This window comes from Trematomus bernacchii, unplaced genomic scaffold (assembly GCF_902827165.1).
Source record: "Trematomus bernacchii unplaced genomic scaffold, fTreBer1.1, whole genome shotgun sequence".
NCBI classification, from domain to species: Eukaryota; Metazoa; Chordata; class Actinopteri; order Perciformes; family Nototheniidae; genus Trematomus; species Trematomus bernacchii.
This window is the reverse complement of record NW_022987477.1, coordinates 504,311-523,661: the sequence shown is the minus strand read 5'-3', so window position 1 is coordinate 523,661 and position 19,351 is coordinate 504,311. Positions and strand designations below refer to the sequence as shown.

Sequence of the window (19,351 nt, the reverse complement as noted above, 5' to 3'; positions counted from 1 at the left end):
CTGGTGCTCCTTTAAGGAAATAAAATAAAATAAGGTAATTACGTTTACAGTAGCTCCTCTTTGATATATGTGTGTGATTCTCCACAGCCTTATCTTAGAAATACGGTCAAAAAGTGTCCAAATAGTACTGATGGATGTGCAAATGACATCAGGGAAATGTAAAGTCAAGTTGTCAATCAGGCATCTTTTATTTCACAGAATCACAGCCATGCATTGTGCCTGTCACACCTTTCAAAGCTCGACCGAATGCTCCTCAAAGGTATGATTTGACTCCGCTGGATATGCATTGTATGTAATCAGCATGGAGTCAGAATGTAAGGCTGAAAGACGCAGCGGGGTGGCTGGGTTTCAGAGCTCAGGCCTTCACAGGGCACAATTTATGGTCATTATGGTGGGCTATTTCGAGCTATAGTGATGGATTCTGCTCCATTATTGTCCATTATGGAGAAAGATGGCCGCACAACCATGCCAGAAGCTATCGGTTCCCGCTGCAGTCATTTGAAGGTGATTTGTCTTACAGTAGCATCCATGATGAAAATATACAGACATTTCGTATTTTTTAGGATGATTCTTGTATTTTTACACACAGTAAAGCAAGGTTTGACCTATTAGGGTTAGCTTAGCTTAGGATGGTGACTGGGAGCAGTGGGAACAACTAGCCAAAAACATTCTTGAAGCTCCTTTGCATACTGTATCTCTTAATGGGAATGTTTTGGACCGTTGTAGCCTGTTTGTAGACGTCAGCAACCGGAAAAAATGCAAAATAAATATCATTTTACGGAAGATTAATCACTTAACTCGTCCCAATGCATCTCACAATATCCATTCCAGGATCCTTGAGTGTGTTTTAGGACCATACGCTGTCTGTTTGCTAATTATCCAACCGTTTTGCCAACCTGTTGCTGACCCATACATCACTTACACCAATAAGCCAGCCCTCCATAGTCTCAATATATTTATGTTTGAATAATGGTGAAGAATTGGGAAATAGGAGGGCTTTATTCCTGGCATGGTGACGCTGCAGTGGCTGTCGTCTCAGCACAAAGTGAAGGGAAAAGTCCCGGTCAGTTTCACAGCAGACTCCCTTTTGAATGCCAGCATAGCCCCCCAATGGATATTAATCAAAACACTCGATCAATAACTTCTCAAGTGCTAATAAGCACTGGCACGTTTCGTGATATGTGAGCCCCTTCATCATTTCAACCAGCCGGAGATTTATAGGAAATCCATTGTTAGGTCCAAAGTATGAGGTAATGTAGCACTTAGTAAATGAAGTAAAACCAAAAGCCCGGGGTGATTTGTATTTCATTTACAAAGGACATGTCTAATCATTAGGAGCTCCATCTCTCTAAAAAGCTACCAAACGGCGGTAATGATGGCTGTGTTCTTTTATAGCTTACTTACTCAGCAATGACGCAGGAGATAACGGAGAATAGTGAAGCTCCTCCTCACTGGTTCACTCCCAGAATGCCTTTGGGGGACTCCTATCCACCGTGCAGTGATTAAAGTCATGTTAAGGAAGCATTATGGGTCAGGTCATAAAATAATTAGATTTCTTTCCCCCTCCACTGTCTCTCCTATCAAAGTGATTGGTCTCCTGGTCATCTCACTGGCTGACATAATTGTTAATTAACCATTATGGGCTGCCCTCTCTCATCTATATCTCACGGCAATTACTCATTTGACAACAATGCGATATATCACAGTGCATGATGTATGGAAACACACCCGTTTTATGGGTATGAACTCATGAAAGTGTGGCGCGTTTACTCCCAGCCAGATGCTTTATTTACTCAGTTATTGATCACCGTCATGTTGGTCTCGCGTGGTATTTCCTGCGATGAATCACAGTGGTTGAGTTTATCTCTGTTAGCATTAGCAGAACCTGTTGCATCGCACACATCTTCACAAGTCGTGGTTTCACTGAATCACCTTCTGGTACAAATATACAAGCTTAAACCAAAGTTGTGTTATTTAATAATGAGTTATAGCATCTAGCATAGCATCTATTTCCAGCTGGAAGGACAGATAACCTGCACCACTGATGTAGCACAAGAATCTGACTGAAGTTACACAGAATAGTACAGTAAGTATAGTATGTTAATTACAACCTTAACATCCATATGATAATTGCCTGACATGGTCAAGGCGACACCCTTCTGTCTGAGAACATTTAGTAGTTAGGAAACCATATATATATATATTGTATTATTATAAATTCCCATGACAGTCATCAGCTCTTTGCACGTCAAGCTGAGTTGTCTTTTCAGAAATACCACAGCTCAGGGAAAGGGGTCCAGGGGGAAGGGGGGAAGAAAGTTAAATAAAAAGCTCTTTAAAATGGTATTCATAAAGAAAACGAGCAACAATGTACCTGTTGAAAATTAAAGCGCACAGCGAAATCCCGTCTGATGACAGTTGGAAGAATGCCGGCTTTATGGGAGGAACGTCTCTGCCGTATCTTTTAAGCGTGATTATTTACTTAAAACAACAAAACAAAGCCTGAGTCTGGCGATGGGACGACGGGGCCTTTGATTCAGCTCCGAGCTTGAATTCTTAGCTAATAAATTGTTCCACGCCTTTGTCTGGGGCATTAGCGGCAGTGGTCTGCGTTTTTCTTGCCCTAATCTCAAGAATGCAGCAGCCTCTTGAGAAGCTCAGGAGTGTTCAGGGGTTTCCTCCTCTTCTTCACTTTTTGTTTTCTTAGAACACACTCTGGATTGACAAGCCTCCCCGTTAGCCTTCTCCTCGGACATCTGCTTTTCACCGACTCTCCCTGAACACATCGAGGCTGCAAAGCATTTTAAAAGACTCTCACACACACACACACACACACACACACACACACACACACACACACACACACACACACACACACACACACACACACACACACACACACACACACACACAGAGAGAGAGGTGGGAGAATTACTCAGATCTTGTACTTGATTAAAAGTAGAAGTACTCAGATCTTGTACTTGAGTAAAAGTAGAAGTACTCAGATCTTGTACTTGATTAAAAGTAGAAGTACTCAGGTCTTGTACTTGAGTAAAAGTAGAAGTACTCAGGTCTTGTACTTGAGTAAAAGTAGAAGTACTCAGGTCTTGTACTTGAGTAAAAGTAGAAGTACTCAGATCTTGTACTTGAGTAAAAGTAGAAGTACTCAGATCTTGTACTTGATTAAAAGTAGAAGTACTCAGGTCTTGTACTTGTGTAAAAGTAGAAGTACTCAGGTCTTGTACTTGAGTAAAAGTAGAAGTACTCAGATCTTGTACTTCAGTAAAAGTAGAAGTACCCAGATCTTGTACTTGAGTAAAAGTAGAAGTACTAAGGTCTTGTACTTGAGTAGAAGTAGAAGTACTCAGATCTTATACTTGAGTAAAAGTAGAAGTACCAGAGTGTAGGAATACTCTGTTTCAGTAAAAGTCCTGCATTCAAAATGTTCCTCAAGTCAAAGTAGAAAAGTATTCTCATCAAAGTATAGTGAAAGTAGCGACAGTAAAAGTAGTCATTGTGCAGATTGGTCCATTTCAGAATAATATATATGATATGTTTTATAATGATTGATCATGAAAGTGTTCTCAAAGCTGGTAAAGGTGCAGCTAGTTTGAATGACTTTGTATACTGCAGGGGAGCTTGTGAATTTACTCCAGGTGGAACTAAAGTCTGATTTAACACTTGATTATATTTCACATCATTCATCCACATCTGTAAAGTAACTAAAGGGATTAAATACATGTAGTGGAGTAGAAATACACCCACCCAACGCTGTGTGTGTGAAATACAGCAGGCTTTTCATCACAGAAAGTGTGTGTGTGTGTGTGTGTGTGTGTGTATGGTTTTCCATGTGACCTGGGAGGGATCCTGAGCTCACGGCACAGGTATGAGCAGCTTAGCTTTGTGACGACAGCTCCTGACTCACCTGCACAATCACCTCCTCTCTGACAACTCCCTGACAATAAAATAATCATTAGGGGAGATCGAGACGTGGGTTTCAAAGAGCTGGATTGTCTCTGCACGGTGACAGAGGGGATAGACGTGACACATTTTGTATATTTAAAACTATCAACAAGTATTTAGATCCTATACCTCAATTAAAACAGTTACAATTAAAACTCCTGCATCTTACTTTGGTGAAATTACATGTTTTCTGCTAAGCATGCAAATAAAAATACAATTATTTGACTAAAAGGTAATATTTTCCTATCCCAATTGGAGTGGAGTAAGGATGAAATGAAATGATGAAAGGATGAAGGAAGTGTGTGTTTGCAGTGTAAATTATCTCATGTGTTTTGCATGGTCTCACGCACTTGATTAACATGTAAGCCATTACATACTAATTATGTGTTAAACATTACAAAATTATATATATATAACTTAACTCACAAGCCTTTAGAAATATATCGAACTTAAGAAATGAAAAGTACATAATTATTTAAATAAATACGTAAAACACATTACAATGACTTTTAAATAACAACCAACCAGCTGATACGGCTCAGCCAATCAGAGGGATCGATGAGGCTCCACGTGGGGGGAGGAGGCGGATCCTTGACTGGTTACCTGGCAACCACTAACACTGCGTTGGCAGGATGGCAATGCGGAAGGTTTGGATTTTAAACTGTTTTTCACCACATTTAACTAATTGTTTATTGACAATACAAAGAGAGATATGTTGATTTATGTTCAGGTTTACTATCTTTGTGTTCATTAAGTCTTTTTCTTACACATATCTGGCTTTATATGGTCGAAGTGAGTGTCGTTAGAAAGACAACGTTCTCTTTATACATACATGACGTAATCACGCAGAGCTACGTTGATTCGAAAGTGGGCGTGGTTAAATCTCAACTGGGTTTGTTTTCTTTTGCACCTGCTGCTAATGAGTTAGCAATTAGCAAACACCTGTGTGAGTTTACCCGCAAACCGTTTCGTTTTACACTGAAAACAAGCAACGCACTTTCTTATAAATGCATACAATGAGGTGAGGCTTATTGTTAAAGCACTTGTTGCTACAATAGTTATTTATATTTGACAATTAGCATTTTATATTCCTCATAGCCTACTATGTGGTCGGACAGCAAGTTTCACAATGCATTTGTTTAGCTAATTCTGAGTTAAATACTGTTTGTGTATTTAATATGCAAAGGTTAGAAAGTTGTGCTAAGTCCCATGTAAACTGTTACTTGAGTAAAAGTAGTAATACCACACTGTAAAAACACTCAATTTCAAGTCGAAGTACTGCCTTGACAATGGTATTTAAGTATGATTAGAAACATTTAATTAAAGTATTCAGAATATGCAGAAAAAACTATAAAAATATGTAAATATTTTTAAATATTTAAAAGCAAAATCAGAAAATCTTCACATTTTTAAGACACTGGAGCTTTGAGTTAACCCAATCATGGTTTTAGTGACTTAAATATAATGTTGGATGGTTTAATCTACTCCAAATACTCATATTGTAAAAGTATTTCCCAAGTATTGCGTGTCAAAATCTGAATTTATAGAGTAAATATAATTTTAGTAGGGTAAAAAGTACAACATTGGCTTCCAAAATGTAGTAGAGAAGAAGAATAAAGTAGTATAAAATGAAAATACTCAGGTAATGTACAAGTACCTCAAATGTGTACTTAAGTGCAGTACTTTCTGTTGGGGAATAATCCACATAAATATCCTATGTTCACAGGGTTTGGCGTCTAAAGCGAGCAACAAGCTGGTGATCAACTCGGCTGCTTTCCAAGACCACATCACTCGCAGCCTGTTGTTTCCACATTTCTCCCCTGAAGACCCTTTATGGAAGTACAAATGGAAATCAACTCGAAAAAGAGTGGAAGTCAACGGCCTGCAGACCCCAGATCAGCAGGAGGAGACAGAATATGTGCTGGATTCGGCTCCACCGCCTTTAACACTAGGTAAAATGCACAGTAAAACATCAGAATCAGAATCAAGTTTATTGCCAGGTTCGTTTACACATACAAGGAATTTGATTTGGTATCTGGTGGTAAGAACATAAACAATCCAAAAACGTACAAAACTCACCTCTTCAAAATGGCTTTTAATGTGTTTTATTGCTCGATTTTAATGTGAAACACAGGATAATGAGTATATGGCAAACTACAGTGTGGGAATACTTAATTTTTCATGATTATACAGTACAACATATGCTCTGTTTAGTTTTTACTTGTAATCCTCAATTTCTGGAAGTGTGACATCTGATCTGTTTTATTTAACTGTAAGGGAATACAGTTACTTCTTTACGTAATCCTGTTACATTTAAAGGGGACCTATCATGCTAAATGCACTTTTTGATGTCTTTTATACATCAACATGTGTCCCCGGTGTGTCAGGGAAAATAAAACCCTCTCTCTTTTCCTCCGTACCCAAATCTCTAAAAACGGAGCTGATCCAGATTTGCGTCCGATATGACGTAATATCTGAAATGTGGACCCACGGCCCTATCAGAAACGTTGCTATCAGAAACAATGCCCGACTGTTTTGGACGTAATATGGTCTGTGTTTACATTAGCATCGCTAACACTCAGAGCTAACCTGTACTGGAGAGCATGTGTGTGAAGAAGCAGGAAATAAAAAGGAACTCACCTTGTGGTATAACCGGCAAGAGAGAAAGCCTTTGAGCTCCATACTGTTTCAGAAACAATCCTTGATAATCCATGATATGGCGTTTCATCACGGCAGTATTTAGTTTAGACAGTAGCTGCCGGGTCCCGCATGAGCTCAGACCCCTCCTTTTTTATTTTTTTAAACCGTTATACCCCAAATCAGCACTTTAGAAACAGGAAGTGAAATAGAGGGATATGAGGCATGGCTAGAATGGGTGATCTGTTTGGTATTTTGAGCAAAACACTTCATAGACATGTTTTTTAATATATTTTTATATATCTGAGACCTATGCTATAGCCTAAAAATAGCATGATAGGTGACCTTTAAGTCATTATTCTTGTTTAAAACCAGTGTCTTTGCTCTGTTTTGCAGCTCAGAAGTTGGGTTTGGTGGCCTCCCCTGCAGAGAGGCTGACGGAGGAGGATTGGACTCGGGTTAAAATGAGATCTGTTCATCACGGAGACTCGGCTCAACCCTGTTCAATCTGCAGAGAGGAGTTTCACCTTCATCCTCAGGTATTCATCCAACACAGCAGAGACTGGGAACACTCATTAAGCACTTTGAGTATTTCACAGGAGAGGATTCGGAGACACAAAGAAGGACACGTTGACATCAAATCAAAGTTTATCGATATGTAAATATGCACAGCGTCTGGAATGCAAGTGAATTAATATGGCATGGATTTTGGATATATGGAGATGGTTCCACAAAGTCAATTGTTATTTTGCACAAATTATAAAATACATGATAGAACGTGAAATACAAATAAAATTAGATAAAATACAACCAAAAGACAGACCATAAAATGTAGGACAAACGTAGGGTAACCAGCTCTAACTATAGGCTTTATTAAAAGGGAACGTCTTCACACACTGATATGACATTACCATCTCACAACAACAACAACAACAAGTGAAATACAATTATAAATAACAGTTGTAACAGTCATTAAATAAAAAACAAAAGAATAAATTAAGAAATACAAAGAAAAATAGTCAAAAGGATCGACCCAGAAGAATAATTAATAATAATAATAATGCAGGTTTATTTAAAGAGCGCTTTTCATGGTACTCAAAGACAGTTTACATGCTCAAATTTATTAAAACAACATAAAAACAACCCTTAAAATGTATAAAAACACAACAATAAGGTTGTTTTGAGATTCGAAAGAAGACACACACACACACACACACACACACACACACACACACACACACACACACACACACACACACACACACACACACACACACACACACACACCCCGCCCCCCTGCAGTTCCTGTATGTTCTAATCTGTGTAGACAACTGTACAAATTTACCCATACTGCCCTGGAGCTCAACTGTGACGCGATGATGTAGCAATCAGTGAGTTACTGTGAGGGTCATTCAGGCTTTTTACACCTTTCCGATCCCCCTTTTAAGATGCCAATCTCCTGAAGAATGCGGAGACTAGAATAGGCCGCCTCACAAAGCACAGTTGCCATAGATGCACGTGTAAATATTAGTCGAGGCACACAAAAAAAAAGTTAATTAGAGCCTGCTAACAAGGAGAAAGTGACAGGAGGGAATCTGTGCTGATGCTCCTTTGTATCTAACGGTTGTGTTGCATTCAAGCACTGATGGGACAATTAAAAGCAGCACATGTGTGCACTGCATTCCTGTTATTACAAATCAGGTGTTTTCTGTACGGTTTAAATGTTACCCTGCTTTCATATTTAACAGTGTGTGGGACGATCATTTTATTTCACAGGAGATGATTGGAAGACACAAAGAAGGACACGACAAGAAGTTTAAATCAAATCAAAGGTTATTTATATATCCTAAAATCACAAAACACGTGGGCTTTACAGATGAACACACAGAGAGGACAGTGTTAACTCATCATTAATATGATAAAAGACATGATACACATCAAATGAAAGACTAAAAGACAGTCAAAACAATACATTAAAATACCATAAAATGTAGGACTCAGGAGGACAACACACTGACATCTCACAACAACAACAACAACAACAACAACAACAACAAGTTAAATACAATAATACATAACCGTAATAACGCTTATTGGATAAAAAAGAAATACAAATAAAATAAAATATCAAATTCATTAAAAAACATTAAAACAACACTTAAAATATATAGAACAGTAACACACACACACACACACACACACACACACACACACACACACACACACACACACACACACACACACACACACACACACACACACACACACCCTCCCCCCTGCAGTATGTTCTAATCTAAACCATAAACAGTAGGACTCAGGAGGACAAATGTAGGGTAACCAGCTCTAACGATATACTTTATTAAAAGCAGCTTGTATGTGGACTGAAATCATGTTACTTCAACACCAATCAGGTACTGTATGTTCTGTAGGATTTAAAAAGGGAGTGTTACCCTGTAGTGTTTTTATTCCATTTCTCCATCGCCTGTAGTCACTGTGAGAATCTCTCTCTGTGGTCTAATGGCTTGTCAAGCTCCTGGAAATTGTCCTCTGCAGGGGGCCCTTTCACTGGTGATGGAGTGTGTTGCTCAGGCCAAAAACAATGGGAAATCAATATGCTCCCCCCCCCCCCCCCACCCACCCCCAGTGCCCTCTAGAGATCTGAGTAAACTGGTTTGTGTGCCGAGCTTTCAAACCACAGAGACCCTCTCTCAGGTGGAATATACTCCGAGACTCCTGCTGAATCCTCTCAGCAAATAACACTTAAAAGGCAGATACACACATTCTCATACGTGCATGAATACACACATTTAGCATGGCTTAAGGCGCCCATACACACACAGCATGAGCACAGGCTGTATCCACTGTAAGAGCTTTTTTTCCTAAGCACTTTAAGAAGAACACAGCATCGTCCTCCAGAGACGTCTCAACCCACATATTCAGTCAACCTGTGAAACTGTAGATTGGTTTTTATTGCATGCATGATACGGTTTACTGAATAACGCATGTGATTGTGCCGTAACCGTATTTAATTGTCCAAACTACGGCCTTCTTAAATATATGTACACATATATGACAGTATTTAAGTGTTAATAAGCCTTTTTCAAATACATTTCAAGCCCAATTCCCCCTCATTATAAGCGATCTGAGGCTTCTGCTACCAACTCTTTTTGTAAAACAAACCAGACCACAGAGAGTACACACATGGCCTCTTTCTGGTTAAAACTGCAATTTCTGATCCTTAAAATGTCAGAAATGGATTTAGCATCCTCAATAACCCCCCAAACCTCTCCTAAAGCCATTGTTTAACTGTTTTCCATATAGGTTATATTGCTAATTAACACACGTTATGCTAATTGTGCAAATTGTGCAAATTGCCCAACATATGCCGGTAGTTTCTATGTTCTGGAGACCAAATATATGACAGTATTTACGTGTTAATACGCCTTTTTCAAATACATTTCAAGCCCGATTCCCCCTCATTATAAGCAATCTGAGGCCTCTGTTTTAAGGAATGACCTACCGACCACACAGGATGTATTTAATTTGACTTAATTTACATTATTACATTTCATATTCTGTTCTTGTACACATCCCATATTCTAATGACATGTATATAGACTTCTTGCACTATTTTTAATTTTGTATTTTATGATATATGTTGCATTGTTGGAGGAGCTCAGGTCAGAAGAATTTCATTTATTTTTGTTTGAGAAATCCACATTTCGAGAGAAACTGGGATCGATGGTACGCAAAGAAATATCTTGATAATTGATTAATCATTAAGGAAACTGCTATTTTAAGCCCCAACAATCGAACAAATGCGCTGTTCACTGGGGTTTATATCACATTACAGTGAATATCTTTGGATTTTAGTCTGAGGAATCCACATTTTGAGAGAATTTGAGAAACTGGGATCGATAGTAGACATAAAAATACAGACAATTATCTGAATAATTGATTCATCGTTAAGGAAATAGCCTTTGTTATATATGTTGCCTTGTTGGAGGAGCTCAGGTCAGAAGAATTTCCTTGCCATTCCTACCCTTTAGCTCATGTGCATGTTCAATCTTTTGAATCCTGTTTCTCTCAGGTGTTGCTGTCCTGTTCGCATGTTTACCATCGAGCGTGCCTGCAGGCCTTCGAGAGGTTTTCTGGGAGGAAGTGCTGCCCGATGTGCAGAAAAGATCAGTACGAAACCCGAGTGATTCACGACGCAGCGCACCTGTTCAGACACCAATGTGCCACCAGGTGCAACCAGATAAATGCATGCTTTGAAAACCTGTATTTTACAATAATTGTGTTTGAAAAGAAATCTTGAATCTAAGACGAAATATCCTCAAACACAGAAACGTTTCATACACAAAGAACTCTCTTTAAATATTGAGTCGTGATCAAATTCAAAAGTGAGTTTATAGATTTTTTCACGGTCTACTGTGTATTTTTCTGTTTTGAGATGTTTAAATTCTAGTATTGTTTATTTCTACTCTTTAATTCCTACTTAACAACCCAAACATTTCGGGTTCAATAGCTTAACTTATCTTCAAATCGATCATATCATAGTTGCACATTTTTATAAATGAAACTCATGTTGTTGAATATATCTGAGTTTGGATACATGTGGCAACTCCAGGGTTTAGTTGAGCTTTTAATTATTACAAAATAATAGTTTTAAGGTGCAATAATTGGAATTGGGAAGTGCACGAAGCTAATGGCTTCACATGAACAGCATTGGCTTATACAGCTTGACTTCTAACACATTTCTGGTGCAACATTTGAACCAGTTTTTGTATATATGTTTGCAGGATTCAAGCGTGCTGGCGTGGCTATGTTGCCCGAAAACGTTACAGAGAATTGAGGAAATCCTCCTGTCCAAAAGACAAGCGGCTGCGACGACAATTCTTCGAAGCAAAGGTGAGTTTGGACTTCAAATCTGCAGCAAAGGGTTTCTTTGGATCACACTTAACAATCATAAGGTCGTGTTGTTATAGCATCGGTCTCCTTGAGTTTAGTTTTTCTACATATCACGCTTTTTCAGACCGTTTGGTGGTTGGTCAAACACAGCCTCAAACAAACCCCATACGTCTTCAGAGTCGAGACGTGGGTTTCAGGGACTCACTGACCCCACTGCTAACACACACACACACACACACACACCTTCACCTGCTCTCACCCTCTCCAGGTCCTTTGATGCTTTGTGAGACGCACGCTGTTTGTCTGCTAATGTGGAGAGAGTTTTGTGTTTTAGTCAAACACCGAGGACATTCCTGGGTCAACACAAAGGCCTGATGTCCCTTCATCCATCTATACATGCTCGGTGTGTGAGTGTGTGAGTGTGTGTGTTACTAGGGACAGGGTGCAGAGGTGACCAGGATGTTTGGCGACCTGACACAGGTTGTCATTTTAGGCTTTTGTTCTCCCGTCTCATTTGGAAGCTATAAATCATGCAGATTGACGGAGGGATTATTCGGAAGTGGACTCAGGGTCTCTGAGGCTGTGGTGCCTTCACTGAGCTCTCAGAAAAAGGGAACATTGCCACCTAGTGAACCTCCCCTAACTGAGGCCACGGATGACCAGAGACCAGACGGGTCAACATGTCTTTAACCCAGAAATCAGCTGTTCAGGGATGCAGAGATTTCTCTTTCGTTAAATCAGCCGGAGATCCAACACCGTATATATCAGACGTGATGCATCGGTGTGTTTCTATGTGTAATTGTTGTGAACATCCTGAATGTCCTCTTCCAATCAGAGTCCACATGCTAACAAAGGTATCCCAACTGTAGCTGTGAACATGACAGGATGTGTGATTACCTAGAAGAGCATCAGGACTGTTTGAGGCATATGATAGCTATGTGATTAACATGATGATTCAGCCTCTATGGAGATAGACATATGACAAGCATGCTCATTTCTGACGTGGAGCTAATCTGAAGTAAACATTGAATACTGCTTTCTATTCCTCCATCTTGTGACTGTGTAACTCCCTCTCTTGGATATCAGCATGTGAAGGACACTGTTCAGGAACTAGTTGATGCTCTGTATGTGATGACTAGCCGGGGACCAGAGAGAGTTTTCTAACAGTAATCATGCAGAGTGCTTCAAACAGGCTGATTAAGCACAAGTGACACATGTCTGAAGGGGATCATAATGTCTTTCAAGGGTCTGAGTGTCCTACCGTCCCCTCTCCGTGTCCCTCGCCTTAACATGTCACATAAACAAAGACACAGCATTTACTGAGCCAATTAACTCTCACATTACGATACGATAATACTTTAACGGTCAGATCAAGTCTGAAATGCTCCTTGCTCCCAGCAGCTCCATGAGTAACATCAACAGACAGACATCAAGACACGACACATGAGAAACAAACAAACATGTAACATAACAGCAGGATCAGTGAGAGAACACATGCTCAGAGCCTTCAGCGTGCATCTGATGTAGACCTGAGTACTTCTACTTTTACTCAAGTACAAGATCTGAATACTTTTACTCAAGAACAAGATCTGAGTACTTCTACTTTTACTCAAGTACAAGACCTGAGTACTTCTACTTTTACTCAAGTACAAGATCTGAGTACTTCTACTGTTACTCAAGTACAAGACCTGAGTACTTCTACTTTTACTCAAGTACAAGACCTGAGTACTTCTACTTTTACTCAAGTACAAGACCTGAGTACTTCTACTTTTACTCAAGTACAAGACCTGAGTACTTCTACTTTTACTCAAGTACAAGACCTGAGTACTTCTACTTTTACTCAAGTACAAGATCAGAGTACTTCTACTTTTACTCAAGTACAAGACCTGAGTACTTTTACTTTTACTCAAGTACAAGATCTGAGTACTTCTACTTTTACTCAAGCACTAGACACGATACGATAGAATAATACTTTAATGGTGAGATCAAGTAAAAATACATTTTAGATTAAATTCTTTTTAAATATCAAATTCGTTTTGATTGCCTTCTTACTCCTAATGTTTTAATAGTGCTAATATATTGTTAAAATTCTTGATAAAAAGTACAAAATGTGTTTTGGAGTCAGCCCATCTCTTTTCATGGATTTGACATTTCCCTAAAAATACAATTAAATGCACAAAAAAGACTAAATCTTTATCCATCCTATCATCCCTGAAGTACATACGAGTGTCTTTGTCCTGGAACCTTTTGTTTCCTGATAAAACAGAATAGACAGAATCACAGATGTCAAGGACAACAAAGTATCTATCACTTGTATATAGACTCTTATGGCACTACTTCTCTTCTGTGTTATTGTGTTGGAGGAGCCTGGGACCTCAGATTTCCATCGACATAACTACACTCCTTGAAAACAGCCGTGTCCGAGTCAGATCCTCTCCTCGATGTGACTCACAGCTGCTGGGTGGTCATGAGATGGTCTCGTATCTGTTGTCACACTGAGGATGATCTGCTGACAGCTCTGACTGACTTCATGTTCAACAGGAGACGTATTTGCTTAGCTGACTGTAAAGCAAACAGGCGTGTTAGCGCTGGACCTGAGAGACGGAGACACCTCTTCTCTTTCAGCTTTTCCCCAGGAGGCCATGCAGCAGGGGCGTCCAAATGTTTGACACAGACAGAACGATATGCCACTCATAAGTTCACTTACTGCCTCATAAGTTAAGTTATAAGTCAGCAAAATCAATCAAATGTAGGTCAATTAAGCTCTCACAGCTCTCCATAGAGTTTCATGTATCTTGTTTCAGAAAGTGTTGGAAGCACATTCCTTAAAACAGAAGCCATTGCTTATAATGAGGTGGAAATTGGGCTTGAAATGTATTTGAAAAAGGCTTATTAACACATAAATACTGTCATATATTTGTACATATATTTAAGAAGGTCGTAGTTTGGACACCCCTGAGTTAAGTTATAAGTTTGCAAAATCAAATGTAGGTCAATTATCTTGTTACAAAAAGAGTTGGTCGCTCATTCCTTAAAACAGAGAACTCGGATCGCTTATATGGACGGGAAATTGGGCTTGAAATGTATTTGGAAAAGGCTTATTAACACATAAATACTGTCATATATTTATACATATAATATAGTTTGGACACCCCTGCCGTAAAGCATCTTTGCACCACCAGGCGACCGTTGTCCCTGGAAAAAACCCACATTACTGAAACGTTATCAGCTGATCCCGATGCCCAGCTTTCAGTTTCTGCTCACCCTGAGTCAACACATTAAGAGGGTCAGAAGTGATGGATCACCGTGAGATAACGCCTCCTCTCCTGTCCCAATCTCTTCTCCCTCTCAAGGCAAAGTTCACCGCTGTTTGCCCTGAGCGTGGAGAAGTCCTCCAGCCTCATAAAAACCCTCCATCCTCACGGCCAACAGCTGTTTAATTAGTGATAAAAGCCTCGCTGTAAAGCAACGCTGATGTCACTGTGACGGGCTCGCAGACAGAGGAAACAGGTGCTAAAGCTAATGCTAATCTAAGTAGCATGGTGCAGTATTTACAAGACGTTACATGTAGTGCCTTGCAATGATGATTACAAGAGATTTGAGCCTTTGCAGACCATTTACATGCATTGAAACACACTACAGGATTGCACATAGTTAGTACGGTGTGTCTGATCTGTACATTGGATTTGTAAATAGCCCAATCATTGATGATGTTTTGGATATAAATAAATGCATATGCAGGTGTTAATTTTGCCTAGCAACAGCCGCTGTATATTGGAGAGGACAAATGAAAGAAAGACAAGAGTAGAGACGTTTTTAAAATGTATAAATGGAGACGTATGTAAGAAAGTGACCTGACGAAAGACAGACATTTTGACGAGACATCAAAAAGCATGTCTTAGGTATTCAAATGTATTATTTTCTAATCATTTAGTGGTTGTTTAATATTATATTTTTGTGTCACGTACCAACATGTACGTCTAAATGTTGTCAGAAATGACATTATATGGTTTATAGATGTCCTATCTCTTAAGAAAACTCAAAATTCCCTAAATTCCTAGAAATAAATTCCCTTAAAGGCAGCTACAGCCCTGCCTGGATAGATAAGAGTTCAATCCAGGTAAAAAAACACCTGCCTTCCACCTCAAACTCGACAATGGTAGCAGTAAATGCTATGTGTTTAAGGGTAATCTGAATTAATGTTGAGGTTATTTTGGTAGAATGAATCCTAAATGACTCCTAAACTGTACAAGACCATGTTTATAAGCGTGTGTAACGACAGAGAGAGGTGTCAAAGATGTGTGTGTGTGCGTGTAGCCCTTTTTTTTTTTTACTGGTTTCCATTAATCCTCCATGTTAGTTTGAGCCTTGGCTTTATTGATCTGGCTGTTTAACAACTGCTCCCTGTCAGCCTGCCTCAGCCATCACAATACACACAAACAATTAAGCCTCCGCCGAAAAAACACGTCTCCTTTTGTGCGTCTGAGCGCCTGCTTTGTGCCGCTAACATGTTCCCTTTCTCTCTGATTAGTTGCAGGAGTTGAATGACAGCTTTGTCCGATACTGTCACACCGACACGGAGGCTTTTCTGAGTGAAATCGACCGCTCGCTGTCATCCAGCCGGCGAGTGTTCGAGCAGCTGAAGAGAAAACACGTCTCTGAACCTCAGGAGGACGACTGGGACCAAATCCACAGCCAGGTCAGTATAGTAGGGTCTCCAGCGCTATTAGCATAAGTTGTACTAATTAGCAGTATAGCCTATGTGGACAACTGTTAAAAAATGGCTTTATGAGTGATTTTGGAGGTTATTGAGGATGCTGAGTCCATTTCTGACATTTAAAGGATAAAAAATGGCAGTTTTAACCTGAAAGAGGCCATATTTGTACTCTCTATGGACTGATTTTGATTAATTTTGGGTTGATTTGGAAGATTTAGTGGACTCTGGATAATTTAGATTGGACAGATTGCCTTTTTATTTGAAGGAAAGTAGTCTCTGGCCTCTTTCTGGTTAAAATTGACATATAGTAGGGTCCCCAGAACATAGAAAACGAATGGATTCTAACCTGCATTTGATGGGTAATTTGCACAATTAGCATAAGTTGCGTTAATTAGCAATAAAGCCTATATGGACAGCAGTTAAACAGTGACTTTATGAGTGATTTTGGAGAGTTATTGAGGACCCTAAAACCATTTCTGACCTCAGCACGATAAAAGATGTCAGTTTAAACCAGCAAGAGGCCATATTTTTACTCTCTTTTGATGAATTCTGGGTCGTATTGGAAGACTTAGTGGACTCCGGATCATTTGGATTGGACAGATTGCCTTTTTATTTGAAGGAAAGTTGTCCACAGTAGAGGTTATTATTTATATCTTGTGCTCTCTATATCCAATGGTCCCAACACCACCAAAATCAGTGCACAGAGAGTACAAACATGGTCTCTTTCTGGTTAAAACTGGTATTTCTGATCCTCAAAATGTCAGAAATGGACTCGATAACCTACAAAAAACTCTGCAAATCGACTATTGTCTGCATGGGTATGTCTGCGTATTACGAAAGACCATAATATTTGTACTTTAACTGGAGTCAGGGATCTTTTCTGGTCTGCATGGCGTGTTAACGCTTGCATGTGGACGCCATCATCACAGCTGCTTGTATAGAAAGGGCTCTCATCCAGAGGTGATCATTCACTTTATCAAATGAAAAGCTAATAATCCTCCGTGTTTACCGAAAACATGAGAATGCACGGCAGGCTTTTCACCGCCCTGCCTGCTGCGGAGGAATTGAAAAGACATTAAGATTTGCTCTTCCTTAAGGCTCCATTGTTGGCTTTTCATGCAGCCATTTTCCATAGAAGAGGAGGGGGGGGGGGGGGGGGGGGGGGGGGGGGGGAGGAGGGGGGGGGGGGGGGGATGTGTGGGGTGGTGTGCAAAGAAGATGTGTGTTGTTTCTTTATCTGGTGTGAAAGGGGTGAGCAGGAGTGGCTCAGCCTTGAGTATCAAACGATGAATGTGCTTTCAACACATCACCTTTTCCACAAACTCCGTACAGAGCGGCTCGTTATGAAGCGTTTAACGGACCCCAAATGTCTCTACTTTAAAGAGTCCTCTCCTGCTGATGTTCAGGTGTATATCAGTATCTAGTGTCTCTACTTTAAAGAGTCCTCTCCCGCTGATGTTCAGGTGTATATCAGTAGGTAGTGTCTCTACTTTAAAGAGTCCTCTCCTGCTGATGTTCAGGTGTATATCAGTATGTAGTGTCTCTACTTTAAAGAGTCCTCTCCTGCTGATGTTCAGGTGTATATCAGTATGTAGTGTCTCTACTTTAAAGAGTCCTCTCCTTCTGATGTTCAGGTTTATATCAGTATGTAGTGTCTCTACTTTAAAGAGTCCTCTCCTGCTGATGTTCAGGTGTATATCAGTATGTAGTGTCTCTACTTTAAAGAGTCCTCTCCTGCTGATGTTCAGGTGTATATCAGTATGTAGTGTCTCTACTTTAAAGAGTCCTCTCCTGCTGATGTTCAGGTGTATATCAGTATGTAGTGTCTCTACTTTAAAGAGTCCTCTCCTGCTGATGTTCAGGTGTATATCAGTATGTAGTGTCTCTACTTTAAAGAGTCCTCTCCTGCTGATGTGCAGGTGTATATCAGTATGTAGTGTCTCTACTTTAAAGAGTCCTCTCCTGCTGATGTTTTAAACGTTTTCTTTTCTCCACCAGGTGATCCAGAGAGGTGTGAAGGACTGCCCGATCTGCCTGACTGCATTGAGCATCGCTCCAGAAGCAGGTTCCTCCAGCCAATCACAGCGCAGACACACTGTGATGCTGTCCTGCTCACATCTCTTCCATCAGATCTGTCTGGAGGCCTTCGAGTCCTTTTCCACAGAAAGCAGACCTTCCTGTCCGCTCTGCAGATCCGTCTACTGCAAGAAACTCACCTGAGCAGGTACACAATCATGCACCAAGGCACAGAGACTCACAGTGAAAGGAATAGCTTCCAGCAGAGATGTCAAAAGTCTACACATCCTTTACTCAAGTAGAAGTACAGATTTATTATTCCAAACTTGGTTAACTCATCTGTTAGCACTGATGTCGATGGTGTCGTAACGAAGAATGAATGAAAACGTGTTTCTCAAAGCATTTTTCTACTTTTATTTGCAAACACACAGACATCAAAAAAATAACTAAACGTACAGTTAGCAAACTGAGAAAGAATCGTAAAAAATACATTCACAAAACATGTACAAAAACTGACATGCAGAGCCCCACAGACAGAAGCTGCTCCACCGACAGTAAAGGCCGACTCTGCACCTTTTCACCCCAAAATGAGAGGATAGAAAATGACCCTCGCTGTGTTTATGGGATGTTGATGTTTCATAGACACTTCCTGGAGAAGAAACTACAAGTTTTTGTCGAAAATTAGATTTTTCCCATTAAAATATCTTCCCTTTTTTTCTTTGCCATATCGCTTTGAGCCATTTCACATAGGATCCAATGATGCGTGTTGTCATAACGTCCATCAAATAAACAAATGAAATGACACACAACATACTAAAGAAATCAAGCAATGAATGCCGAGTATTTTTGGTAAATCTGCGCTCTTAAAGATCACGTTTTGACTCAGGAACGTTGCCCGTTTCGTAGTTTCGTGATTGGATTACACTTCATTTTAAAATCCAGTCTTTGTAATAATGGTAGACAGCTGTGAGGAGAAACTTTCCCTGTCTCTCAAACCCATTTTCTTCCTTTTAATGTCACTCTAAAAACAAGCATTGGATCACTCACTACACCTGCAAGTGCCTCTGGGTAATGAATGCAAACTGGAGCCTCTCATTGGATAAGAGC

At 39.9% G+C, this 19,351-nt stretch overlaps 1 protein-coding gene across 1 annotated transcript; it reads left to right on the top strand.

Moving 5' to 3' along the window:
* Positions 1–1,009: 1,009 nt before the first annotated feature.
* On the top strand, positions 1,010–18,460 carry rnf32 (ring finger protein 32). The gene is made up of 7 exons (XM_034149636.1): positions 1,010–1,063; positions 5,690–5,915; positions 6,997–7,139; positions 10,691–10,848; positions 11,403–11,511; positions 16,043–16,210; positions 18,227–18,460. The coding sequence occupies exons 1-7, from the start codon at positions 1,010–1,012 to the stop codon at positions 18,446–18,448; spliced, it is 1,080 nt and encodes a 359-aa protein (XP_034005527.1). The 3' UTR covers positions 18,449–18,460.
* Positions 18,461–19,351: the final 891 nt, after the last annotated feature.

Excerpts from the sequence above, each read along its gene's own strand:
- rnf32 (XM_034149636.1), top strand. The coding sequence starts at position 1,010 with ATGGTGACGCTGCAGTGGCTGTCGTCTCAGCACAAAGTGAAGGGAAAA. Across the intron at positions 1,064-5,689 it reads AAGTGAAGGGAAAAGTCCCG|GGTTTGGCGTCTAAAGCGAG; the intron begins GTCAGTTTCACA and ends CTATGTTCACAG. Across the intron at positions 7,140-10,690 it reads AGTTTCACCTTCATCCTCAG|GTGTTGCTGTCCTGTTCGCA; the intron begins GTATTCATCCAA and ends TGTTTCTCTCAG.